At 45.6% G+C, this 27,274-nt stretch overlaps 2 protein-coding genes across 7 annotated transcripts; one reads left to right on the top strand and one right to left on the bottom strand.

Annotated features, from left to right (window-relative positions):
- Positions 1 to 1,633: 1,633 nt before the first annotated feature.
- Positions 1,634 to 19,190, bottom strand: GUK1 (guanylate kinase 1). Of its 2 annotated transcripts, none has more exons than XM_080974292.1 (8): positions 19,035 to 19,190; positions 9,624 to 9,737; positions 8,696 to 8,737; positions 7,884 to 7,980; positions 6,774 to 6,912; positions 3,500 to 3,584; positions 2,757 to 2,842; positions 1,634 to 1,819 (listed from the first exon to the last, which is right to left on the bottom strand). In XM_080974292.1, exons 1-8 carry the CDS (start codon positions 19,069 to 19,071, stop codon positions 1,784 to 1,786), a joined length of 636 nt encoding a protein of 211 aa, XP_080830418.1. In that variant the 5' UTR covers positions 19,072 to 19,190; the 3' UTR covers positions 1,634 to 1,783. The 2 variants fall into 2 exon arrangements, with proteins under 2 accessions (XP_080830418.1, XP_080830419.1); XM_080974293.1 differs by having other exon boundaries at positions 9,620 to 9,737; positions 19,035 to 19,186.
- MRPL55 (mitochondrial ribosomal protein L55) lies at positions 17,516 to 27,274 on the top strand. Of its 5 annotated transcripts, none has more exons than XM_080974325.1 (4): positions 17,516 to 17,539; positions 21,346 to 21,510; positions 24,696 to 24,897; positions 27,028 to 27,274. In XM_080974325.1, exons 2-4 carry the CDS (start codon positions 21,485 to 21,487, stop codon positions 27,175 to 27,177), a joined length of 378 nt encoding a protein of 125 aa, XP_080830451.1. In that variant the 5' UTR covers positions 17,516 to 17,539; positions 21,346 to 21,484; the 3' UTR covers positions 27,178 to 27,274. The 5 variants fall into 5 exon arrangements, with proteins under 5 accessions (XP_080830451.1, XP_080830450.1, XP_080830452.1 ...); XM_080974324.1 differs by lacking the exon at positions 17,516 to 17,539 and adding an exon at positions 19,173 to 19,309; XM_080974326.1 differs by lacking the exon at positions 17,516 to 17,539 and adding an exon at positions 19,197 to 19,309 and having other exon boundaries at positions 21,351 to 21,510.

The following is a 27,274-nucleotide window of genomic DNA, read 5'->3' as shown; positions in this document are numbered from 1 at the left end:
TGAGTATATAAACTGTTGATTGAATGTATAAACTGAAGTCTGGATCTGGCAGCGATCACTTGGGTTTCAACTGAAAACAGCAGCGTGGAAACGGGGTTTAGAATCACACCAGGGCAGCCACAGGCTCAGCCGTGGATGTGGGGAAACTGAAGAGCCGCTGCTTTTCAACATCTGCAGAGCAACTGCAAGGTTGCATCTGGAATTAGGAGGTAGCGGCTTCCAGGAATTGAGCACTGATGAGGTCAGCGCCGTCAGCCACGCACTCCCTTGGGTCTTCCCCGTCTATTTTGGACATTGGCATCTGCCTCCCCTTCCTCCCCACAGCACCTAAAGTGAAAGGCTGTCGAGTCAGACGCCAACCCCCAGCTGGCTTCCTTCTTCCTTTCTGCTGCATCACTCTGGTGCTGAAACTGTCGTTTTCAATTAGTGCAAGACACTGAAAGCGTCCAAAGTTTGCTAAAAATAACTTACTTAGCTGGGGCGACTTCAAGGGGATCTTGGCACAAGAGGCGGCGTTTGATGGCGCTTGCTGATAGATCAATTAGCAGAATTTCCCTTTTAGCTCCTGTCCTGCGATGTGGAACAGCCTTCTTATGACTGGCTTGTTAGGACTCAAGTGTTGTCTAAGCACAAAATTGCCTGCCCGCCCCGTAAGTGACTTCCTGGATCAGGCAAGGCAAAGCTTTTCCGCTCTAAAGTCTGTTAAGGACAAACGTAAGAACATAAACCCAGTCTGATGCACCAGGTGGCCAGTGGCCCACCTGGTTCAGTATTCTTTTTATTATTATTATTAAAGATTTTCTCGTTTTACAGAAGTATGTGTAACGTCTCTCGTATTTTTTCCATGTAACATTTTTACAAATCCGTTTCATTTGTTGAGACATTAGGGGGAGGAGAAAATAAAAAGGGGGTGGAGGGAGGGAAGATGGGTGGCGGTGGGGCCGGGTGGCGAGGTTTCTATTATGCTTAATGTATGTAGGGTTTGGTGTCAGCATTGCTTGTTCTGTTCACTTGTGTTCCTTTGGTGGTGAGAGAGGTTGGGGTTGGCCTAGGGTGTGGTTGTTTGCTTGTGATTGGCTGTGGTGATCTTTGTTTTCGTGTGTGAGTGAGGTGGGTGGGTGTTTTGGATCAGGTTAGCCATATTGATTTGTATGCTGTTGGTGGATTATTGTCATTGTCTTGTTGGGCTGTGTATGTGATAAAGGGGAGCCATACCGGGGTGAAGGCGTCTTCTTCTATTTGTCCCCGTGTCAGTTTCAGTTTATTGGTTAATTTTATTAGTAGGGCTGTTTCCCATACTATTTGGTACCATTGGTCCATGCTTACTCCTGACAGATCTCTCCAGTGTCTGGTTATGGGGTTTCTGGCTGCTGAAAGTCCAGTATCCTGATCTCACAGCGGCCAAACAGATGCCTCTGGGAAGCCTGCTAGCTGGACCTGAGTGCAAGAGCATTCTGCTCAATTGCGATTCCTGGCAACGGGAATTCGGAAGCATTGATGCCTCTGACAGTGGAGGCAGAACAAAGTCATTGTGGGACACCAATCTTTGCTACTATTTTCAGAGTAGTGGCTCATGTTGCAGGCTTGGAAGCTTGTCTAGATTACACACGGGAAGTATGAAAACGCACAAAGATTGGGTTTGATATTTTCTTCTTTAATAGAAAGTGCCCTAAAAGAATTCCATTATCAGGCTAAAAGGGAATGTGTGCGTGTCTGTTTCTAACACAGAAGAACAAGCAGCAAAAAGACTTCAGGAATGGTCTGCAAAGGTTCCAGCGGCTATTCATGATTTCTTGGATCCCTGCGCCTTCTGGATTTCCTATGAGGAGAACAAGGAGAAATGGTTACACAGTGATTTGTATGAAACTGCCCTGGCCCTGTGATCATCTTCTGAGGACTTTCCTCATGTGCCTCCTCCATGAGAGGTCCGGAGGGTGGCAACAGGAGGACAGGGCCTTTTCTGCAGTGGCTCCCCATTTGTGGGATGCTCTCCCCAGAAAGGTTTGTCTGGCACCTTCATTATACATCTTTAGGTGCCAGGTGAAAACGTTCCTCTTCAACTAGGCCTTGGGATGGTTGACATCCAATGCCTTTTAAAAATTGTTTGGGGAGGAGCAGGACAATTGGGCTGTTCTTGTTCTTACTTTTATTATGTATTTTGTGTTTTTATATTGTGATTTTATGCTGTAAATTGCATACTGCCCTGAGACTTGCAGGCATAGGCAGTATGATTTATTTTAGTAGTAGTAGTAGTAGTAGTAGTAATAATAATAATAATAATAATAATAATAATAATAATAATAATAATAATAATAAAATAAGTGTTCAAATGCCTTTATCACTTTGGTCAAGGGACATAAAATAGGGAGAAGCATAAAGTACTGCAGCCATCACATGCTTCAAGCTAAAAGCAGCTAACCCTGCAGAGAAAATAGCCACTGTGAAGGAGGAAGGATGTTGGTTTGGCTGGTGATGGGGTGGAGAACCTCACACAGGACTTTAAAGCAAGTGAGCCAGGAGCTGCAACAAGAAAACCCTTTCCAAAGGAGTAGGCAGTGTTTGTCTCTGACAGCTAAAACAGAAGAGACTCTTGTGGCACCTTAAATACCTAACAAATGTACAAAAGGTTTAGAGGACTGTAGCCGATTTCATCAGATGCATGGACGACAAACAAGGAAACGGATCATTCCATGACCCAGGAAATATCCGTGCAATTCAGTCAGAGAACTGTGTTCCCAGGAAGTGAAATAGCTTACCTCTGCAAGAATATTTTTCAGCTCGGTATATGCTTCTTCCAAATCATTGTTAATGATGATCAAGTCGAAAAGCCCAGGCTCCTTACCTGGCAAATTGAAACAGATGCACACCCACCCACCGTTAAACCAGAAGTTAGAAGACCAGAGACGTGCGACCCACACAGACACTCTTCTGTCTTTGCTCCCTTCCAGATGCAATAACAAGAGTGACTAAGCAAGTCCAGCATCTCAGAAGTGCCCTTTTCCCAGACCCTGGGCAGTATAGATTCTGCCTATTTGTGAACCAGAGACTGCCTTCTTGCAGCCAGCTGCCATGGACTGCTTTCACCGTTTGGCATTTTCCTGAGGAAAAGCACTGCTGTTGCCTAGTGAGACAATTCCAAACCACTTCTGGTGGACCTGTGTTAAGATGTTAAGCCCTTGCAAGGCACCCCCTGTTCCCCTCTAGCAGATCCCGTAAAAATGTACAGGGGAGGGATGGATCTGGGGCACAAAAGCAGCAATTGGTGAGGTAGGCCCCTATCCACCAAACACAGCTCAACCCCACCCTCATGCCTTCATTACTCTCCCTCTTGCAATCTCTCTCCGTCTTATATGAGCGCCACTGGTTCAGACTAAAGGCCCATCTAGATCAGCATCCAATTTCCCACACTGGTCAACCACGGACACTGATGGGAAGCACACAAACAGGACACCAGACTAGAGCAACAACACACATGCACGCAAAACTCTAGTGTACTCACTAAGTTCCATGTCGATTCGAGCTGCGTTCAGCCGCTTCTGTAAACTATCCTCCGTTTCTGTCTGTCGGTCCCGTAACCGTTTTTCCTAAAGGTTTCCAGAGGGGGAGAAACGAGAACAAAATTTATACCCTCAACATGAACAGGGTGGGTCCCATTCTTCTCGCCTCCCAGTGCTTCATGTTGGCACAAACCCCTCTAGGTCTTAGGCAGGGAAGGAACAGTGTCATGGACCCGCTGTTTAAATGCCCTACAGTGCATTTACTGCCCCGTACGGAGCACTTTGGTCCTGCCTTCTGTTTACAGCAGTGGCCTGCCCAGTGCTTCCAGGAAGCTTGCAAACAGAGTACGGAGTCAGAAGACTCCCCCATTGTTGGCTTCCACTGTCCAGTGGTCTTTAGAAGCCCACAGACAAGGAAGTCACTGTCTTATCTTAAATCAGTGATGGATCAGCCTGCTGAGGATTAATTTAACAGCCTATGAAAGCTCCCCAAGACAGCCGCCCTCACCACATTTTGTCTTTCTTACAGAATTCATAAAAAGGTAAAGGGACCCTGACCGTTAGGTTCAGTCGCGGACGATTCTGGGGTTGCGGCGCTCATCTTGCTTTACTGGCCGAGGGAGCCGGCATACAGCGTCCGGGTCATGTGGCCAGCATGACTAAGCCGCTTCTGGTAACCAGAGCAGCACACGCTTCCCGCCGGAGCGGTACCTATTTATCTACTTGCACTTTGACGTGCTTTTGAACTGCTAGCTTGGGAGGAGCTGGGACCAAGCAACGGGAGCTCACCCCGTCGCGGGGATTCGAACCGCCGACCTTCTGATCGGCAAGCCCTAGGCTCTGTGGTTTAGACCACAGCGCCACCTGCGTCCCTACTACAGAATTCATATTAGGATATAAACAATATAAATTAAAAGCTTTTGCAGATGACCTGGTTTTGACCCTGCAGAAGCCAGAGCCTAGTACGAAAAGAGTATTACAACTGATTAATGACTTTGGTCGGGTGGCTGGATTTAAATTAAATAAACAGAAAACTAAGGTTTTGGGGAAAAATTTGACAGATACAGAGTCAGAACGGTTTCAGAAAGAGACGGAACTTAATGTGGTTAAAAAAGTAAAATACCTAGGGGTAAACATAACAGCAAAAAACCTAAGTCTATTTAAGGACAATTATGAAAAATGCTGGGCAGAAATTAAGAGAGACTTAGATAGTTGGTCAAAATTGAAACTTTCTTTGTTAGGCCGAATTGCTGCTATCAAGATGAATGTATTGCCAAGGATGTTGTTTTTATTTCAAACACTTCAGGTTTTGGACAAGACGGAGTGCTTTCAGAAGTGGCAGAGAGATATTTCTAAGTTTGTCTGGCAGGGCAAAAAGCCCAGAATTAAGTTTAAGATATTAACTGATGCAAAACAAAGAGGGGGCTTTGCCCTGCCAGATTTAAAGTTGTATTATGAAGCCGCAGCGTTCTGCTGGCTAAAAGACTGGCTACTTCTTGAAAACACTGATGTGTTAGATTTGGAAGGGTTTAACAATGCTTTTGGATGGCATGCATATTTATGGTATGACAAGGTTAAAGCAAATAAGGCCTTTAAGAACCATATTGTCAGAAAATCACTGTTTAATGTCTGGACAAAATATAAAGACTTGCTGGAAAATAAAACCCCAAGGTGGCTTTCACCTTTGGAAGCTAAGGCCCGAAAAAGACCCAATATGGAGGCCAAATGGCCAAAATATTGGGAAATTCTAGAAAAAGATGGAGACAATTGGAAACTGCAGAGTTTGGAGAAAATGAAGGATAAAGTGCGAGATTGGTTACATTACGCTCAGATTAAAGAAGTTTTTAAAAATGACAAGAAATTAGGGTTCCAGGTGGAGAAATCGAAAATAGAAACAGAATTGTTAGAACCTAAGAGTAAGGTACTTTCAAGGATGTATAACTTGCTGTTAAAATGGAACACACAAGACGAAATGGTTAAATCGGCTATGATAAGGTGGGCGCAGGACATTGGGCATAATATTATGTTTGAGGACTGGGAAAGGTTGTGGAGTACTGGATTGAAATTTACTGCATGTAACGCTTTGAAAGAAAATGTAATGAAAATGATATATAGATGGTATATGACCCCAGTCAAACTTGCAAAAATTTACCACCTGACTGACAATAAGTGTTGGAAATGTAAAGAGTGTGAAGGAACATTCTTCCACCTCTGGTGGACTTGCCCTAAAGTGAAGGCGTTCTGGGAAATGATTTATAATGAACTGAAAAAGGTATTTAAATATACCTTCACTAAGAAACCAGAGGCCTTTCTTTTGGGTATTGTCGGCCAAGGGGTGGTAAAGAAGGACCAGACATTTTTTATGTATGCAACAACAGCAGCAAGGATACTACTCGCAAAGCATTGGAAAGCTCAAGATCTACCCACACTGGAAGAATGGCAGATGCAACTGATAGACTACATGGAACTGGCTGAGATGACCGGCAGAATTCGTGACCTGGGACAAGAGAGGATTGAGGAGGATTGGAAGAAATTTAAGAATTATTTACAAAAATATTGCAACTTGAGTGAATGCTAAACAGGATGCTAGATCAAAATAACTGAGCACCACTAATTTAGATGATTTTAAGAAAATAAGTGAGATTGAGAAAATATAACTCTTTTTGAGAACTAGAAGATTATGAAACATAGAAGGGATATAAGAATGTAAATAAGATAATAAATTGCTGATAAAATGTTATAACGATGAAAGTGGGAGCGGGAGATGTGAGGAAGTCCAAAGAAAATGTGAAATTATGTTAAGATATATGTTACATTGTTTATTATGTTTATTTCTATTGTAAAACCCAATAAATTTCTATAAAAAAAAAAAACATATTAGGATATAAAACCAGACTTCAGAGCCGGCCCTACTATTAGACTGAGTGGTTTTCTTCCCTTAACGTTCAGTCTGATGCAGAGTTCTATGGAGCTCAAGAGCGAGTTGCTATTTAGTGACGTTTCGCCTGGCTCTAATAAAGGTACTGGCCAAATGTGGATTTTGGAATTGTTTTGTTGTTGCTTATTTTACTATATAAAACTCTGTGCACACATCACATCAGGGGTCGCCACTGCAGTGCCTGTCAAATGCTGCTGGACTCCAGCTCCCATCAGCCCCAGCCAGCATTGGCAACACTAAAAGATGGTGGGAGTTGCAGTTTGGAGGGCTTCCTATTGCCGACTCCCTACCATGTATCAGTTGCACAGAACTGTAGCTCACCCCCAAGCCGCACTCACCAAGACTTCTATGGACGGGGCTTGGACAGAGATGTAGATGGGATTAAGGTCAGTTTTCTTGATGTTCTTCACACCCTGCATGTCTATGTCCAAAATGCATATCTGGTTCTGTGCTTGCACAGCCTGAATAGCGGCTTTGCTGAGAGGGAGGGAGGGAGAGAAGGTGGTTAATGCTCACAAAGTGGAGGTGCTTTCTTTAACCCAAGAACAGTCTTGCAACAAAAGAGGCGGCTTTGAGGACCAGCACCTTGAGCTCGCCGCTGTGTTTCAACCATCTGTAAGAGTCTCAAGGTCATCTGGCTGCAACGACCAGCCTCACATACATTATATAGGGTTCTTGTGGGGATTAAATGGGACGGGGAAGGAGCTGTTTGAAGAATATGGCGGGATATAAATGCAACTGCAACAACAACAAGAAGAAGTAGTGAGGGAATAAACATACGGAAGGTGGGGTAATGGGTGGCAGACCCTGTTCACAGATTACTCTTTCTTCTCATGACACTAGTTGAACTCTGAAGCTTTAGCTCCAAATAATTAAATCTGGTTCTTTTCATCATCAGTGCAAGGCAGCCTTCTCCATCTTGCTGCGCCGGGGCTGATGGGAGTTGTAGTCCAAAACATCTGGTGGGCATCAAGTTGGGGAAGGCTGGTAAAGGTCCTCAGAAATTAGATGACCCTTGGGTGGAGCTTCAGGCAGGGGGATTTTGTCACAGCTCACGGTCCTAATCTTTGCTTTCTGTCTCAACCCACTGGGGACAAGACATGACGCAACATTTGACGCATGTGGGATGTCTCCAAAGCCAAACAGATTCCCATCACCATCAGTTTGGACAAGCTGTGAATATCCATCTTGTCCAACAAAAACACTGGTTACAAGGTTCATTGAGCCCCTCCAGACAAGCTACTTTCACAAGGAATGTGAAAAATAGGCAACAGAAATGGGGGAGTTTACGTTCAGGACACTTGGATCCTTTTTTCTGGTTGCAATTCATAGCTCCTTGTTTTGTTTCTAGCCATTGTGGTTGCAGAAATGCATTTGAAAATAGGATAGCAAAGAAGAACGGAAGAGCGAAATCTGACAACTGCTCCTGCCCCACCCAAATCACATACCTTGTTCCGTACATGTTCCCAGAAAATTCTGCATTTTCAATGAAGCCTCCAGCGTCAATTTGCTTCTGCATCTCTTCCCTGGTCACAAAATGGTAATCTGCGGGGCAGGAAGGGAGAGGAAAATGAGCTTTCTACATGCCTTTGTGTTAGTGCATGCCTGCCTGCCCCCAGAGACGCCACACCCCAAGCAGTGTTAGAAATTAGCCAGGTGCATTTTGCGACTGGCATGGGTCCAATTGTGACCATGTGGAGATCTCTGGGTGGCAGGTTGGCGACTGGGTAAAGCAAAATATCACTTAGAGAAGGATCTAACATATTTGTTTTATTCTGAATTGTTTTATTTGAGGTTTCAATGTGTTGCAAACCGTTTTGAGATTTGTTCTCTGAAATATAAAGTGGTATAGACATGAAAATCATCATCATCATCATCCCGTGGGGGGGGGGGGGAACGGCACTTAGACCTTCCATTGTGGCAACCGCAACCTCGGTTTAAGGTGCCATTTGGTGATTGAACTATATATCTGAGTTTCTAATACTGACCCCAAAGTGTTCCAAAGATACACTACAAACACCTAACCGTGCATCCATAATAACCACCCCTAACTAAGCAGATGTTGCTGGACTACAACTCCCATCATCCTTTGCCATGCTGGCTGGTGCTGATGGGAGATGGAGTCGAACAACCTCTGGTAGGCCTAAACCCATCCAGTCCCACCCCTAACTAGCCTAGAACCAGTTGTTTTTCGTTAGAGAAACACTTTAGCTAATCTCCCATCTCCTGTGACGGTGGTGGCTAGGAGCTGGGCACTGACCTTTTCCGTTCACTTCTCCGGGTCTTGGTTGCCTTGTGGTATCTGCAAGCAATAAATATTTTTAAAACGCACCATTAACACACGTTGCATGTTTTGCCAAGTGGTTGGGAAACCCAAAAAGAAAGGAACGTGCTTCTCCCTCTCTGGCCCCTGCAATGATCGAAAGAGCCTTCTCTGTTTAACTGGAGGCTTTGACTTCTTTTAAAAATACAAACAGCCAAGCCAAGGGACTAATGTTGCTAGTTCCTCTGCCCTACTTTTAAAAGCAGATAAACAGGCAAGAGAGCTTCAAAGGAGAAGGCGGTGGGCTCTTTTCATCAGAGATTTTTAAACAGAGGTTGGATGGCCATCTGTTGGGGATTCTTTAGCTGCAATTCCTGCTTTGGAGGGGTTAGAGAAGCTTCCTCTGAAGCACAAAGCGGTATATAAATTACCTTAATATTAATCATAATAAGCGCTGGCTTAATTTAGGGGGCAGGGACGCAGGTGGCGCTGTGGGTTAAACCACAAAGACTTGCCGATCAGAAGGTCAGCAGTTCGATTCCCCGCGACGGGGTGAGCTCCCTTTGCTCGGTCCCTGCTCCTGCCCACCTAGCAGTTCAAAAGCACGTCAAAGTACAAGTAGATAAATAGGTACCACTCCGGCGGGAAGGTAAACGGCGTTTCCGTGCGCTGCTCTGGTTCTCCAGAAGCGGCTTAGTCATGCTGGCCACATGACCTGGAAGCTGTACGCCGGCTCCCTCGGCCAATAAAGCCAGATGAGCGCCACAACCCCAGAGTCGGCCACGATGGGACCTAATGGTCAGGGGTCCCTTTACCTTTACCTAATTTAGGGGGCAAAGCTCAAGGACCTGCCAGCCTTCCTTGTGACAACCCTGATGCGAACACACTGCTTCACCACCAGCCCAGCAAAAATGAACTCACTCACGGGAGACGCTGAAGCCGAAGACGTTCTCATAATCCTTCAGGAGTTTCTTCAGCAGAGTGCTTTTCCCTGCACCGGACGGCCCGCTCAGGACAACTGGCCTTGGTCCCGTCATAACTGGGGGAAAGTTGTTTCATCGTTAGAAATGTATGCTTTCTGTTACTTGGGAGATTGCTTATGGATGCATAACACTAGAACTCGTGGACATCCAAGGAAGCTTAATGTTAAAAGATCCAGGACAGAAAAGCCAATAAACTAGGGAACTAGGCAATGGCCACCATCTTGGATGGCTTTAAAAGAGGACTGGACAAATTCCTGGTGGAAAAGGCTATCAGCCATAATGGCTAAGCTGTCTCCATGGTCAGAGGCAGCAATGCTTCTGAATAGCAGTTGCTGGAAACCACAGGAGGGGACAGCGCTCATGTGCTTGTGGTTTCCTAAAGGCATCTTGGTTGGCCATTGTGAGAAAAGGATGCTGGACTAGGTGGGCCATTGGCCTGATCCTGCAGGCTCTTCTTACCTTCTTATGTATTCCTGTAGCCTCCCCGAATGATTATGTAGAAATGTGGGATTATAATGCGCTCTGCGTGGGTCTACCTTTGAAGGTGACTCGGAAGCTACAACTAATCCAGAACGCAGCTGCCAGACTGGTGATTGGGAGCAGCCGCTGGGACCATATAACACTTTGGCTCCCCGTATGTTTCCAAGCACAATTCAAAGTGTTCGTGTTGACCTTTAAAGGCCTAAACAGCCTCGGCCCTATATACCTGAAGGAGCGTCCCTACCTAGTCATTAAGCCTGGACACTGAAGTCCAGCTCTGAGGGCTTTCTGGTGGTTCCCTCACTGTGAGAAGTGAAGATTCAGGGAACCAGACAGAGGGTCTTCTCGGTAGTGGCGCCCACCCTGTGGAATGTCCTCTCCTCAGAGATGTCAAAGAGTTAAACAACTATATAATTTTCCGTGGACATCTGTTTTGAGAAGCTTTCAATGTCTGAAGCTCTATTTTTTTGGAAGCCATCTCCCTAGGAACTGCTCTGGGGAATATCCACATGTTATCCAGGCGTTGGAGAGCCCACCAGTGCCTTTGGGACCTCAGCAGCCAGTACTCCAACCCCTGCCCTCCCCTCAGACCTATTCTCATGCTTAGCAACCACCAAATTTCATATTCAGGGCAGGAGCAAAAAGGGGAGGGTGGAAGCATAGAGACATGGGAGACTGAGAGGTGTGTTCTGACCAGAACAGTTAGCATTTGGTAAAACACAGCCAAGGGTAGGGCCTGGAGAAGAGGTGAGATGGTCTTGCTCTCTCTCACACGCACATACAACTCATTTCACAAGGCAACTCTCAGTCAGGAAATCAGAGGAGCTCAAGCACATAAGAGCCCGGCTGCTGCATCAGACCAAAGGCCTATCTCATCTGTCATTCTAAGCTAGCAAGATGCAGACATGATCCCCCCACAACTGGTGGTACCCAGGGGCCAAACAACTGAGCATATATAGACTGTGCTCGTGCTCTTAATTTGCCATTGTACTACCCATCCATGCTCTACAGCCCTTTGCTTACCTGGTGCATTTCTAAAGGAAACACAGATGTCCCAAGAGCTATAGCTTAGCTGATGGAGCTTAAAGTCAAAGTGCATTAGCCTGAACGATTCATCCATAAAGAATGCCCGTCCAGCGCATTCCCCATGCAAAGCCGAAGTCGGAAAGCAAAAAAACAACAACCTCACAGTGCTGCTTTCTGCCTTGCGAACAAACTGGATATTTTTATCTAGCATTTCCAAGGCTTTATTGCCACCACCTCACTTCACTACAAAACTCCTGTGAAACAGATTATTAGTACCATTAGCGAGATGAGCGCGCAACCCCAGAGTCGTCCATGACTGGACCTAATGGTCAGGGGTACCTTTACCTTTACCTTTTTACAGATGGGAAGCTAAGGCTCAGGCAAAGGATTTGCCCAAGGCCACTCATTTTGTTGGAATCAGTCTGTCTCAAGAGACAGTGGAAGAATGCGCCATCAGTAGTAGTAGAAAAAGAAGAGTTTGGATTTGATATCCCGCTTTATCACTACCCGAAGGAGTCTCAAAGCGGCTAACATTCTCCTTTCCCTTCCTCCCCTACAACAAGCACTCTGTGAGGTGAGTGGGGCTGAGAGACTTCAGAGAAGTGTGACTAGCCCAAGGTGACCCAGCAGCTGCATGTGAAGGAGCGGAGACGCGAACCTGGTTCACCAGATTACGAGACTGCTGCTCATAACCACTACACCACACTGGCTCTCAACACTGTGGATAAATTGAGCCTTTGAACACGAAATTCTAGATTGCATCTATATCCCACTCTTCCTCCCAAAGGAGCCCCTGTGTTGGGCAGCATATTCCAACCTGATACCTTAACAACCACCCTGTGAGGTAGGTTAGCATCATTAACCTAATACATATTGTAGCTGGAGGATGAGGCCAGGAGAGGTTTCCCTTGGAAAACTGCACGTTTGCCATAATTTTAAAGCAATGTTAAATATATTCCCCTGACCAGCCATCATGGGAACTGTGGTTTGTAAATGGAGCTGGACTTGAAACTGTCGTGGTAAACTACGGTCCCCAGGATGTGTGCGATGTGCTTTAGATACATGTACACAACCCGAATGAAAAATGGGATTGGGCTTTTTGCCAACCAGTTTTCTTAAATTGTGGTATGAGCACATCTCTCATTGTACAGGTATTACTAACGAGCCTCATTACACCATAAAGTCTTAACAAATTTATTACAACGCAAGCTTTCATGGATTCAAGACCAGCATATGCCGCAATAAAATCTGTTAGTCCTTAAGGCACCACAAGACTCTGTTGCTTTTGCGACAGCAGGCTAGCACAGTTACCCCTCTCTCTATATTTTTATAGCTTGCAACCTGTAAGCAGAACATGGCAGCATTAAGTAACAGGCACAATATACTCTTATAGCAGAATGTCACTTTCCTAAGCACAAAATTCAGATTGGGGCATTAGAGGGGATGGGGGCTCCGAATACAGACTGTACAAAACCAGAGTGGGACTCTGCCCTGTATCAGAGCACACCCTTTGCACGTTAACTCTCTTCCCACTGTCGCAAAGAAAGAGGCGTTATCTGCCTTTTCACCCATTTGCTGCACTTTAATATGCATTTAACTGCACGCAGCTGTCCTAACGCTTTCAGAACAGAAAGACAACCTCCCCACAAACAACATTCAGCAAACAGAACTAAGGCTTAACAGCTACCACAATATGGAATATCTGTTTTAACACAGTCTTTCCCAACCTGGTGGCCTCCGGATATTCTGGACTACAATTCCCATCAGCCAGCCAGAGCTTCTCTCGATCCCATTTTACCACACCAAACATACTTTTATAGACCTCTGTCATATCCTTTCCTGGGTAATCTTTCCTAATTTTGTTTAACCCACAAGCAAATGCGTTAGCAATTCCTCTTAAAGGGTATGCTCCACATCCTCAATCTTTTTGTCGCTTGAGATCAAAGCTATAGGAAAGAGGAAGCACTTGTCTGAACCCCCATCATCCTGGATTTTTTTTTTTTTTTAAGAATTCTGTCTTTTAAACTTCAAATTGGCCCTTTACTCAGAAGCCAGACAAAGGTGAATGAAAGTGAGTCAGATGCAGAAACGTTGCTGCTATTTTTTGGGTAGCAGCTGCAGACATCCACACTACGCCAGCACTCCCAGAGTTTTCTCACATCTTACCTTTTTGCTTTTCTGGGGTCCTCCTAAAATTCCCTGATAGGCTTTTGCTGTTCTTTTTTTTGGAGTGCCTAACAAACCGATCCTGACAACACAGGGAAAGGGCAGCGCAGGTAGAGCACCTGTCTATTTGTGAGCGCCTAAAGTCTTACTAATTTCCAGATCTTTCACCTTGAGACAGCCAATGAGAAGCCACCGCCCCCCAAATCCCTAATCACCTCCTGTGGTTTCCTCCACACTCCCTCCTCCTGCTTTACATAGCTTAGAAGATTCAGCCACACCCTGAGCTTAACTCCGTGGAGCGTACCTTCTGCTTCAAAGCAAATGCTGCCCTCAGAAAGGAGTTTTAATTGAATGCATATTTGTCAAATTATTTATAATATTTCCACCCCACTTTTTCCACAGCCAGAGGAAAGCAGTAGATGAAGAGCACAAAGCATTGACTTAAACACACACACACACAAACCTACAATAAACACTGCATTCATTTAGAATCACAAGTGAGAAGCGGTACCCACAAGGGTGCTACTTACATACTGCTCAACTGTCCTTATTTATCAGGGACAAGACAGCCTCAATGTCCTGGGGTCCCTGCCCCCCAATACACTGTCATCCCTGTTTTGGCTACTGAGGAAAGTCAGAGACGATAGAATTGACTGCAACCCTTCAGAATGAAGGTGGAAGAACTGTAATTTTAAACTCTCCTCCACATTTAAAAGCAGCAACAACGAAAACATAACCAATTCCCTGAGAAACAGAAATCTAGCACAGCAGGGAGAAAGGTTCTGTTCCAGCCCTTCGCCAGATGCGCTTGCTTTCTAGGTACAGGGAGATCTCATGCTGTGTCTCCAAAACTCAGCACAAGGCCAAAGGCAGTCTCTTGCTCTATCCTGCACCCTGTGAGGTAGAGAAGCATTCTAGAAACGCACCAGAAGATTAGTCTTAAGCACCATGCAAAACAAGCCCCAGCCCTCCTCTCCATCTTCAGGATCAGAGATAATATACAAATAAATGTGCAGTGCTGTGTTGGACACCATAGGGTGGTAGTTAAGAGTGCTGGACCTGAGAGATCAGGGTTCAAATCCATACTTAGCCATGAAGCTCTCTGGGTGTCCTTGGGTCAGTCACTCTTTCTCAGCCTAACCTACCTTACGGGGTTGTTGTGAAGATCAAATGGAGAGAGGGAGCGCCTCGTGTGCCACCTTGCGTTCTTTGGAGGAATGGTGGGATATAAATGGAATACTAATAGTCACAATTCCCAACAGTTGTGCTGGGCACCTGAGGCCCTCTGTGCACCTGAAAAGCCCTGCGCAACTGAAGGAGCCATCTTGAGATTTTGCAAAAAAAGAAAAGAAAGCTCAACAACTTTTTATATATGGCAACCTTCCCAATCAGATGTGCAGAAGCCAAAGTGACAACCACCCTTTCCCACAGAAGCTGGACTCCGAGCATTCCACTGCCAAGAGGTCAGAATTTTTGCAGATAACCAGCGAAGGATGCTTCCCTGCCGCAAGTCCAGCACAACGCAGACTGAATAAATTCATCCAAGCTGCTTCTCAGACCCACATTTCTGCATATGTTCTAGGAAGTGTCACAGAGAAAGGGGAAATGGATGGGAAGATAGCAAGAATTTTGGGTGGAGATTGCAAAATTGACCCATCTGGCTCAATACTGTCTACACTGACAGGCAGAGTTTCAGGCACAGGTCTCTTCCAGCCCTACCTGGAAAAGCTGGAAGTGAATCTGAGACCTTCTGCATGCAAGGCAGATGTTCTACTACCAAGTTCCGGCCTTCCTCACAGATTACACTGGAAGGACAGCAAAGAAGGCAAAATATAAACATAGAAAGAGATCAACAAAGCACGTTCTGGGCATCACGCAAGCTTAGAGGAAGAAAAGACGGAGCAGCTTGGCATTGGGAGAAAAGAAGATTAGAGGGTGGTTCTCATTCTAGCCTCAAGAGAGGTTGCGTGATTAGGCACTTTTAATCACCGGTCCTATTTATAGCCTTGTCCTTTTTGTAAAGTGCACCTTCCCCAGAATTTCATAACGTGGGACCAAAGGGCAGCAAAAATGCACATTCGCTGGTTGAAAGGTTAAAGCCAAACGACAAGAAGAGTAAGAAACCAATGGTTATTTTGAAACTCAATTTGCAACAGGCCACCACTGGCCTTCTAAAGGACTTTGCTCCTCTTTGACCTTGTAACAGGAAAACAGTGCATCAGAATCAGGCCTGTGAATAACTGCAGGAAGGCCTGCATCTACTGGTATATCTCGGTATGATTTCAGCAAGGATTTCCAACTCACAAATGCTTAACTGCAGCAGCTGGGTACACTTGCTGTGGCCTGCAGAAGGCTAAGCCAGCTGGGGAACCCTGCCAGGGGCCTGATGGACTTATGCTGCCTTGCCAAGAATGCCCCGTGTCTCCCAGCCAACCAGGGACTCCTGCCCCAAGCTTCAGACAAGCTCTGTACAGGTCTGGAGTTGGCACATGCGAGTAGTGGGAGGAATGGGTGTGGCAGCAAGTGCATCATAGAACTGTAGAGTTGGAAGGGATCCTGAGGATCATCTAGTCCAGGCTTTCTCAACCTCGGCGCTCCAGATGTTTTGGTCTACAACTCCCATGATCCTTAGCTAGGAGGACCAGTGGTCAGGGATGATGGGAATTGTAGTCTCGAAAGATCTGGAGGGCCAAGGTTGAGGAAGCCCCTGAAATATGAAACTGTTCCATATGAGGATCAAACCTGCAACTTTGGCGTTATCAGCACCACGCTCTAATCCACTGAGTTATCCAGGCTTGGTATAATTGGCTACTTCCTACACACATTCCTCTCTATCCTCCATCTAGGAAAGATTCTTTAGATCTCCCCCCACCCTGGTTTGAAGCAGTAGGTTTCTAGTCCTCGTGGCTTCCTAAGGAAAGCTTGAAAAGGTGAAGGCAAAACATGGCAAAAAGGATAAATTCCATGGTTTTAAACTTACAATGCATAAAAAGGTGTCATGCTTATGTATTCATACTGGCCAACATACCCAAGAGATGCTTTTGCAATTAGATGCTCCCTCCACAGCAAGCAATAATCTCTTCCTGTCACCTCACAGCTAAGCCACTCAAGAACACTGCTGGACGTTTCCATAACTGCCTGCCTAAATCTAGTTATCCAAACACAGGTGAGAAGACAAACCAAATCCTGATGAATGGAAGACAGGAGACACTCAGTTCTTCTTTGGGAGATCTTTCGTTGGTAAAAGGTATGGAAGAAGCAAGACACAACAGGAGTCTATCCTGCTGCTCAGAAAGGACCCTGGCCATTTATTACCTGCTCAAAAACTGCAGTGGACAGTGGAAATGACAACCCACAGTAACACTCTGTGTGGTGCTGGACTCAGTTGTCCCTGGTATGTGGATATGCAGATGCCTAGTCATTATTACTGGCACATCTGGCTAGAAATCTATCTTATTGCCTTTCTGCCAGCTTTTCTCTTTCATCTTCAATCTCAGCCACTGGCTGAGTTACAGTGACATAATGGAATATTCACAAACATTCCAACTGTGAAGAGAGGAGGCAATAATCAGTTATGGAATGCTTCACATCTGATGTAAGTGAAGAAAAAGAAGCCTGGCTGGAGGAAAAAACACACACATGAAGGGTAAGGCTTCAAGATCTTAGAAAGCTAAATGGTCAGGAACCCCAAAAGCCAAATGGTGCAGTGTGAAGATTCATAAGTCATACATGATTAGTTATATCCCTGGCAGACAGGAGGGCTGAGAATGAGGGAAGCAAAGGAACTGAGAGATGAAAGCTAACTCTATACCAATTTGAAGCGAACAGCCAAATAATCAGTTCTCTAGTTATACACAAAACTGTTAAGTGTTTTAAAGTCGTGTAAAGATCAGGACAGTGAAGACTACACATTTAAGTAAATTAAGAAGGAGTGAAAACTTGTCTGTTTTTCTACTTGAAGTAGCTCCCAGTGGCACACAGCCAAGGCTCTAGTAATAAATTTGTTCCAGCTTACAAAGGCTGCACATGTTTATAAGCTATGAACTAGCTACTAAGGGAGCAGGCCGTGTGTATTCCCAGCAGAGGGCAGTGGTAATTGGACATTTCCTGCTTCAGTTGTTTTCGTGCAGTGCTTAATGGAGAGTTATATGGAAATAAAAGTCATCCTGCTCAAATCACCAGACATGTGAGTATTAACCACCAACAGCATGCATAAGATGCTTCACTCAGTTAAGTTTGAAATGGGCACTAAGTATTCTAAACTCTATGTGATTTCTTGAAGATAACTGCAGATGCACAAACCTTCAGAAGTACTAATTAATATGCAGATTCACCTCTGGGGGGGGGGGGGAGGCTTTTGGTTTTGTTAGCTTTGTTATTTCCTTCCAGGATCCAGTTTATTACGAGTTACTTTGAGCACATGCCAATTTTGTAGACTGGATCCTGTTACTTCCACACCCCTTAGAAGTTTCATTTTCATTATTTGTGCTATACATAGCAGAACTTCTGTTTAAGGAGAAACCAAGTACACAATAATTCCTCTGAATATAGCACAAACTTGAAGATTGGTAACACCCAAGGAAGGCAGATTGCTTCTTCTTCTTCTTTAATTAAGTTCAAAACTCTGACCAGTAACCAAGACCATTCCGAAAGCTGTCAGGGGCAGAGAGTCCATGCCTCCAGCTTCTATCCCAAGAAGTGTATTACTTCCAAATCCTGCTGCCATAAATATAAACCAATTCATCACAACTCTTCTTTGCTCCCTGAATAGTATTAAGGGCAAGAAGATGCAACGTCATGCCAAGGAGCAGATTTGACAAGGAAGTCTATCCCTTGGTCTGTTATTTCAAATATTTAATTACCACTTTAATTCTGTTTTTAAGTGATGGTTTGCACGGGAAAATCTTGCGGCTGATTTGAACAACTCTAAAACCAGGAGTGACATTGGCTCACAGGGCAAAACGCTAGCAGGCATAGGCACCCTCACCCCTGAATCCTCTTGCTAAGTATGCGGTTTAAAACGTGCATTTTGCACTGTTTTATTTTGAAATATTTAAGATATCTTAAGTTTCCTGTTAATTATGTTGCTTCGAATGGATACTGCACTTGACTTTCTTCAGTAACGTTTTTATTCTGGGTTGTTTTATTTGATGATTTAATGTAAGCTGCAAAAAAGCGTTTTTTCCCCCTTAAGAATAGAAAGCGGTGCAGAAATGAAAGGAATGATAAGAACACACGGTGGTGGAGGGAGAAGAGGTGTTGAAAGTGATCGTGCAAAGGCAGGGAGAGGAGCAGGGTTTCTTTGCAGCAACCAAGTCCTTGCAGGGGCAGGAAAGCGGCGGGAGCAGCCGCGCGGAGCTCTCCAAAGAGGACCGCAAGGAGGAAGGCGGGCGGGGAACGCTTTAGCGGTGACACCGGGGGTGAAAAGGGATGGGAGCGCCCGACAGCGAGGCCCAGCCGGTCAAGCGACCCCGACACCAAGGAGGCTTTGAAGAGGGGAGAAGAGGCGGCTTGAGGGGCGACGCCCGCGAAGCGCCGGGGAGCGGGAGCGGGGAGGGAGGAACCAAGGCGAAGGGTCGCGGGAGCAGGGGGGGAAACTTTCGGTGAAACACCGCTGAGGACAACGGTTGGGGCGCGTGCGGGGGGGGAGGGGGAGGCCGAAAACCGCGCGCCGCACTCACCTGACAGCGCGCGGCAGAGGAAGCGCCGCCAGCGCATGGGGAGAGGGAGCGGAGCCGTTTCCCCCGAATGGTGACTCAAGCAGGGCGGGCCGGGGCAGGGCCGGGCCCTGCCGCCGCCGCCGCCGAGAACAAACCCCGCCCCTTTACTCGGAGCTCGCCTACGTCATCGCCGCGCCGCCGCCCTCTCCTTGTTTCTCGATGTCGCTGGGTGATGACGCAAGAAAAGGAAGGGTTCCCAGAGCGCCAGGTCACGTGAGCGGGACTCTTCGGAGCCGGTAAGGAGGAGCAATCCATTGGGGACAGAGTAGCGGGGGGGGTGTTAAAGTATCAATAGGTCAAACCATTCAGAAAGAGGGAGCCGTGGTTTTGGTGAGGAAAGAGGCGCGCGAAGGCAAGTCTGGGAAACGGCGAGGATCGAACCATCTGCAGGCGGAGGCGCGGGGAGAGCAAGGCTAAACCATTGTTGGACCTAATGGGGGGGAGGGAAGCAGTTGAGATTGGGGGCGAACCATTATCGCGAAGTAGGGGGGTTCTGAGGGCCGAACCATTTGTGGAGTGGGGGGAGGCATGGTCTTGTTTGATATCTGACCCGATTCTGACGTCTCGTCTCCTTTTCCTGCATTTCCCCTCTCCAGTAGTGTGCATTTACTGTATGTGTATCTGCCTATTCTATCTATTGTACCTGCATCGCAGGGGGTTGGGCTGAATGACCCTGGGTGGGGGGGATTCCTTCCAATTCTACAATTCTGTGATTCAGGCTCCAGTCGTTGCAAGCACTTGCAGTGGCAGCTGCATGCTCTGTCTCTGCAAAGACCGTATTTTTCGCTCCATAAGACGCACCTAGTTTTTAGGAGGAAAACAAAATAAAAAATACTCTGGAGGAAACAGTGTATGTATGGTTTTTGTGGTTCATGCTGTGGCCACAGACATGTGATTTGACGGTGAGTTTGGGGTAGCCCAATCCAAAAATCCTGAGGATCCATGTGGATCCGTGCTTTGTAACCACGTTTTTGCGGCATTGCGGCCCCGCGCAACAGTGGGTGCATGGTTTTTTTGGTGCAGGCTGTAGCCATGGACATGCTATGTGATCTGATGGTGAATTTGGGGTGACCCAATGCAAAAATCCTGAGGATCCATGTGCTTTTACCTCCCCCCTCCCAGGCAGCCTCCTTTATCTCTAGAGTCCCTTATCTCCCTCCAGATTGCTTGCCGATCAGCTGCTCAGAGGCTTTGTTTCAACACCCCCTTCCCTCTTGTTTGCCTTAGTGTCTTTTCCTTAGCTGGAGCAGTTTTTTGCTCCTCCTTTTCTTCTAATTTCTCTCCTCATTGCTTGTTTTAGTATTCCTGTCTCCTCTCCTTGCAAGTTCGCTATCTTTACCTCCCCCCTCCCAGGCAGCCTCCTTTATCGCTAGAGTCCCTTATCTCCCTCCTGATCGCTTGCCGATCAGCTGCTCAGCGGCTTTGCTTCAACACCCCCTTCCCTCTTTCTAAAAAAAAAAAAAAAGCACGATCTGCTTTTTGCCCCTGGGCAATTCGGTTCCAGGGACCACGCATTCGCTCCATAAGACGCACAGACATTTCCCCTTACTTTTTAGGAGGAAAAAAGCGTGTCTTATGGAGCAAAAAATACAGTACTTCCATCCCTCGATCCAGGAGGAAAACCCCACCCAGGCTTTGAAGGGGGAAGTGCTGGGCATTTGGAAGCCACCTAGGCTGTGTTTCCAAAGCACTGTGAGAAGACCAAAAGTATCTTAATTGCTAACAGCATAAGAACTTTCTTGTTGGATCAGATGCTTTTGGAACACCTACCTCCAAAACACGATGGTTTTGATGGGAGGCTACATGCTAGATATTTCCTCCCACCTTAAGCACACACCTGTTGTTCAGATGTTTACTGCTATCTGTTCTAGATTGTCTCTTTTTAGCCATCTCTGCTAAATCTATATACAGTGGTACCTCGGGTTACATATACTTCAGGTTACATACGCTTCAGGTTACAGACTCTGCTAACCCAGAAATAGTGCCTCGGGTTAAGAACTTTGCTTCAGGATGAGAACAGAAATCATGCTCTATTAGCTAAATCCATTAGCCAATTGAGGCCCCATTAGCTAAAGTGGTGCTTCAGGTTAAGAACAGTTTCAGGTTAAGAACGGACCTCCGGAATGAATGAAGTACTTAACCCGAGGTACCACTGTATTTAATAAGTATTTTATATTGCCTTCCTACTTTGATTCATATTTTTATCAATTAAGCGATATATAAACTTGTCAAATAAGAATAAACTTTTCTCCCTTCATTCGTTTCCATAAAGAGCAGCTGTGGCCCCTTGGATGATGCTCCGTAAAGATCATTGCGGTCTTTGCTCATCATAAAAGCCAAATCCTGTGCCTCGGAATCGCTGGAGATTGGCGTTTGTTTGCCAGGCTTCAGGGACTGTACATGAGCTCAGAATGACGACCGTAATCCGGACTTTAAGGTACAACTCTGTTTATTTAGTGGGATCATTGTGCCTTGTGCTGTCCAGGATCTAGAACTGATATGGCCCTTTTCCACAGTTCTTTTTCCGTTCTTGTACATATTCCATGAAGGTACATTGCATTGTTTTTCAGCAGATCAAGAGTAAGCCTGCAATCTCATGCATGCTTCTGAAGTCAGGAGCTCAGCCTACACTCGAGTAGGACCCTGGCAGAGACACATGCCCGACTGGCATGTTCTCTCCCTCCTGGTCAATCGTTCAGGAGCTTCAAAAGCTTTCTTCAGCCCAGACATCACAGCAACCGATGCCAACCGACACTAGCACACTTAGGGATCTTCAGAGTCTTCACAGTTGTGTAACAGACCTCAGCAACTCAGCATTTTGGCTAATCTACTTTATTTACATATAAACACACACGGAGCACTGCAGTATGGCTTCCTTTCTCTCTAGCATCAGACAGCAAAGAGAAAAAGAACAAAGGACAATAGTCCCACTTCACGGAACACAGTAACACAAACATCCTGTCTCCGTCACTTCCCACTCTGTGGAGTCAAAACATATACCGTCATGTGATAGACAAAAATCCCATGACTGCAATCATGGAGCAGGAATTCTAACAAAAGGACTTCTGGACGGTTAGGTCTAGTCAGATTTGACTATGGGATGCGGTGCTCATATCCGCTTTCAGGTTGAGGGAGCCGGTGTTTGTCCACAGACAGCTTTTCCGGGTCATGTGGCCAGCAGGACTAAACCACTTCTGGTGCAACAGGACACCGTGAGCACACAGAAACACACGGAAGCAGCAGGAGGGAAGTGTGTTCTTTGCACTCTGGTCCTGCTTGTGAGCTTCTGGTTGGCAGATTCTGGATTAGCTGGGCCACTGGCCTTACACAGCAGGGCACTTCTTATGTTCTTATGCTTTTCTTATGTTATGAACCAACCTGCACCATCTGAGGCCCTTCTTCCTGCGCCTCCATGAGAATTCCAGAGGGTGGCAATACAGGCCTTTTCTGTGGTGGCTCCCATTTTTCGGAATGCTCTCCTCAGAGAGGCTTGCCTGGCACCTTCACTACATATCTTTATATGCCAGGCAAAAGCATTCCTCTTTTCCCAGGCCTTTGGCTAATTAAACAACCCGTGGCCTTTAAAACTGTGCGGAGGCCTTACTGCTTTTGTTTATCGCTACGGTATGTATTTTGGTGTTTTTATATTGTAAACCACCCAGTGTTCCTCAGATGAAGGGCTGTATGGACATTTTAAAAATAAAATAATAAATAGAGAGTAATTAAGTGCTGCACAGGTGTTAATCTGACTAAAACAGCAGTTCATCTGCATATGTTTGATGCCAGGATCTAAGAGCCCTCTTGGGGGGGGGGGGGGGAGAGGCTGAGGTTTGTTTTCCTCTGTTACTTCAAACAAAACGTGAGACAGAGTGAATTCGGATAGGTATTGAACCAGCTTCAAAGCCAGGATTAAATCTTCAAAGCTGTGTCCTCTGAGGGCTTTTAATATATATATAATGGTATGGAGTTGCTCGTGCGTAAGTTGCCACCTCTCCTGGCTATGTTGCCTTGTTAAACCTTTCTGTCTGGACAGCCCTTCACTTCGTGGCTGCCTCAGTCGCTAGCAGAATCCGTCAGTGGGCGTTTCTTAAACCTTTTCCAACATAAAAGTTGTTTGACACCCAGTCTCCTCCTACTCTCTCTGCGCAGAAGTCTTCTGCGCAGGGAGGGCGTGGGTAGCGGAGGACCTGTGCTCTCCCCGCTGGTGTCCGGTGAAGAGTCTGGGAGCCCTCTCGCCGATTCCCCCATCTGCCCCTCCTTATTCCTGGTGTTGCACTGAATTGCTTCCCCATCTGCTGAGCTGCCTCTCTCCCTGCTGGGCCCTTCTCCAGCATCATTAGAGAGCCTCCCCTCCACCTCTAGCTCCGATGTCAGTTCCCTGACAATATATGAATAGAAATTGGCTCCCTTTCTTGTTACTGAATCATCACCTTAAAATGCCAGCCAGCTGCCTGGAAAGCACATTCAATAATAATAATAATAATAATAATAATAATAATAATAATAGTTTTATTATTTATACCCCACCCATCTGGCTGGGTTTCCCCAGCCACTCTGAGCCCTTCTGTGTTAGGGCAGGTGGTTGCCAGCTGATAGAGTCTACCCCAGGGCTAGGTATTAATTCACATTGTAGCTTATATATTTTTGCAAGGTACATTTAAAAAAGAAACCAAACTGTTATTTCGGTAACCTTCATGACAATCCCGCATGAGAGGCTGAATGAGTACAACTTGCACAAAGCCAGCTTTCAGTGGAGAGAGGAACTAAATCTTGACACAGCTTTGCCTTACCCTTAAGTACCAAATTCTATCCGAAGACACCCTGCAGCCCCAAATCCAAAGTCTGCTTGCATCTGTTTTGTAAGATGCATATACAGTATTGTAAGATATATTCATATTGTAATCGCAGAATGACAGTAAATTTAATTAAATAAATAAAGAGGGAAGGGGGAAGAGTACACCTTATATAAATGAGGCATCTACCCACCCACCCTTTCTGTTGTTACCGTTCATCAGTATTTGCTGGCATTATGATCTTTTCTGGCTTTCTACACACCCTCCCGATACCTGGACTAGCAATCTTAAGAGCTAGCAACTCACTGCATTTTAAAATGAAAGCTGGGACGTCAGAGATGCTGAAATCTGCGGCCAATATAAATTTCATGTTCCTTATGGTGCTACTCCTTGAGGCCAAGCCAAACTGCCTGTTTACTAAATCACAGTCTTTTTCTTATCAGAGTTGGGTTCTGCTCAGATATATACCGTATTTTTTGCTCTATAAGACTCACTTTTCCCCTCCTAAAAAGTAAGGGGAAATGTGTGTGCGTCTTACGGAGCGAATGCAGGCTGCGCAGCTATCCCAGAAGCCATAACAGCACGAGGGATTGCTGCTTTCACTGCGCAGCGATCCCTCTTGCTGTTCTGGCTTCTGAGATTCAGAATATTTTTTTTCTTGTTTTCCGCCTCCAAAAACTAGGTGCGTCTTGTGGTCTGGTGCGTCTTATAGAGCGAAAAACACGGTATATATATTGTTATTTCTGGTATGTATATGTGTTCTTAAAGGGTCTATCTGTGTGTCAGTTTTTGCATGGATTTTACAAGTTCTTCTCTGAATCGGTTTCAGGGCTTTGCGGTTAGAGGCCTTCTCCAGACTCCTTCCCAGGACTTCTGGCCTCCACACATCCACCCGGCAGTCCAACTCCAACCGGACATCCATCGCCTGCGTGGCCCGGCAAAAGTATGCCCGGCTCTATCCAGTGTTGCTGGTCAGGCCTGACGGTTCTACGTTCTATATCCGTTACAAGGAGCCACGGCAGATCCTTTCGGTTAGAGTTGCTGTTTAATATTCATTCAATTTATAGTCCCACTGTTTATGAGACGGTCCCAGGGCAGGTTACACAGTGGCAGGACAGAAGATTAAATGCAACCAGAACATAAGAAGCAGGATCAGGCCAATGGCCCATCAAGCACAGCATCCTGCTCTTACCGTTCAGAACATTTAACAGTATGCAGGCGGCACCATATACAGTGCAGTACAGTGGTAACTCGGGTTACAGACACTTCAGGTTACAGACACTTCAGGTTACAGACTCCGCTAACCCAGAAATAGTACCTCGGGTTAAGAACTTCACTTCAGGATGAGAACAGAAATTGTGCGGCGGCAGTGGGAGGCCCCATTAGCTAAAGTGGTGCTTCAGGTTAAGAACAGTTTCAGGTTAAGAACAGGCCTCCAGAACGAATTAAGTTCTTAACCCGAGGTACCACTGTATTCCTGTTGTGTTTTATGATTTTCCTGATATTGTAAGTGAGCGAGAACTGGTCTGTGACCGTAATAATAAAATTCATCCAGTGGTACCTCTGGTTGCAAACGGGATCCATTCTGGAGGCCCGTTCGCAACATGAAAAGAACACAACCCGCAGCGGCGAAACCCAGGAGTAACCCTTTCTGGTACTTCCGGGTCGCCGCGGGACGTAACCTGAAAGAACGTAACATGAACGTAACATGAGGTATGACTGTACACAAAACAGAAGCATTAAAACACAAGAGAAAAACAAGTGACTGCAATTCAGCAAGGTACAGATAGGCAGTAAGCTATAAGGAAAACAAATGACTGGCAGATTAATTCAGCTCCTACCAAAGGTCTGGGCAAATTTAGTTTTTTGCTTGGAGAAAGGAAAGGTCTTCCAGGTGTCTGAGAGAGCAGCAAATAAATATTCCCGAAATGCATTTAAGAATCCCAGGACTAAAAGGTCCTTTGTTTGACCTGAAATATATTGGATGTCCACTATGGGGGTAAACGCTTCGTACTGTAGGCTTCTCCATGCAAAAATAATTCCCCACACATAGAAAATCAGCATGTCAAGGGGAAGGTTTCTGCCCCCCCCCCTTCTGATCTGCTAGTTTTTTTCTTATGTGTAGGAAATTATTTTTACCTGAACATTAAGCCATTTGATTCCTCCCACCAGCATTCTGAACAGTCCAGACACAAGTTTACCACTCGTATCAGCAGTAAGGTTCCATTAGGGCAGGAAAGTCGTCAGATTTATGGGGCCGTTACAATTATTGTATGTAAATCTTTGAGAATTATTTATTTAAAAGTATACCACTTAATATAAAAAAAAAACCTCTAAGCATTTTACATAAAAACAATAATAAAAAATTCTGTTAAAATTCCTCAAAACTAGATAAGAGCAAAACATAACTATATATCACAAACGAAACTGAATTGTGTGATAAATAAAAATTAAGAGTCAATAAAGTCCAGACACCAGGACACATCTTCACACACTGCAAGAGGCGATCACTAGAGGTGTGTGAACTCTGTTCAAGGAAAACCTTTTGACCATTGTAGATCATCTACCGTATGCGTCCAATAAGCTTTATACAGTTTGAAAACCACAGGCATTGATCCTGACCATCCATGAGGGGGCTGAATTGATTGCGCACCAGGACTAGTAACTTAATAATAGAATAGTCTTTTGGTTTCTAAAGGGATTTCTCAATGTCTTTTCCACAAGCTGCAGACTTAACATTTGAAGCAGCAGGCATTAAATACCGTATTTTTTGCTCTATAAGACGCACCAGACCATAAGACGCACCTAGTTTTTGGAGGAGGAAAACAAGAAAAAAAATATTCTGAATCTCAGAAGCCAGAACAGCAAGAGGGATCGCTGCGCAGCGAAAGCAGCGATCCCTCTTACTGCTCTGGCTTCGGGGATAGCTGCGCAGCCTGCATTCGCTTCGTAAGACGCACACACATTCCCCCTTGCTTTTTAGGAGGGGAAAAGTGAGTCTTATAGAGCAAAAAATACGGTACTTCTCTTTCTTGCCTCAGTAAGGGTATCCCTGCTGAATTTCTAGAGCTGGTAGAAGGAACAAGAACCTGCCTGTGAGGAAAACATGGCGATTCTAGGGGTGTTTACAAGTTTCTATGTATGCATAATTCCGTTTCCAGATACCTGTGGACATCAACACGCTCCCTGACGCCGAAAGGAGAGCCCGCCTGCGGAAACGGGATACCTCCAAGCTTAAACCAAAAGAGGAGACACGTTTCGAAGATGATTTTAAATTGGACGATTACAGAAAGTTTTGGAAAAAGAAATGAGATCCGCCACCCGGGGTGGAAAATCAGTCACAATCAGAGACTTAATTTTACATTTTAAGTTGTAAAAATGTCCACAAATAAAGAGATGTCTTCTGTT

This window comes from Podarcis pityusensis, assembly GCF_964106645.2.
Source record: "Podarcis pityusensis genome assembly, chromosome: 12".
Classification (NCBI taxonomy): Eukaryota; Metazoa; Chordata; class Lepidosauria; order Squamata; family Lacertidae; genus Podarcis; species Podarcis pityusensis.
Note: the sequence above shows the minus strand (reverse complement) of the source record. Positions and strands in the feature narration are given on the sequence as shown.

Excerpts from the sequence above, each read along its gene's own strand:
- MRPL55 (XM_080974325.1), top strand. The coding sequence starts at position 21,485 with ATGACGACCGTAATCCGGACTTTAAG. Across the intron at positions 21,511-24,695 it reads ACCGTAATCCGGACTTTAAG|GGCTTTGCGGTTAGAGGCCT; the intron begins GTACAACTCTGT and ends AATCGGTTTCAG. Across the intron at positions 24,898-27,027 it reads AGCCACGGCAGATCCTTTCG|ATACCTGTGGACATCAACAC; the intron begins GTTAGAGTTGCT and ends TTCCGTTTCCAG.
- GUK1 (XM_080974292.1), bottom strand. The coding sequence starts at position 19,071 with ATGCGCTGGCGGCGCTTCCTCTGCCGCGCGCTGTCAG. Across the intron at positions 7,981-8,695 it reads CGGAGAAGTGAACGGAAAAG|ATTACCATTTTGTGACCAGG; the intron begins GTCAGTGCCCAG and ends CCTGCCCCGCAG. Across the intron at positions 6,913-7,883 it reads GGGAACATGTACGGAACAAG|CAAAGCCGCTATTCAGGCTG; the intron begins GTATGTGATTTG and ends CCTCCCTCTCAG.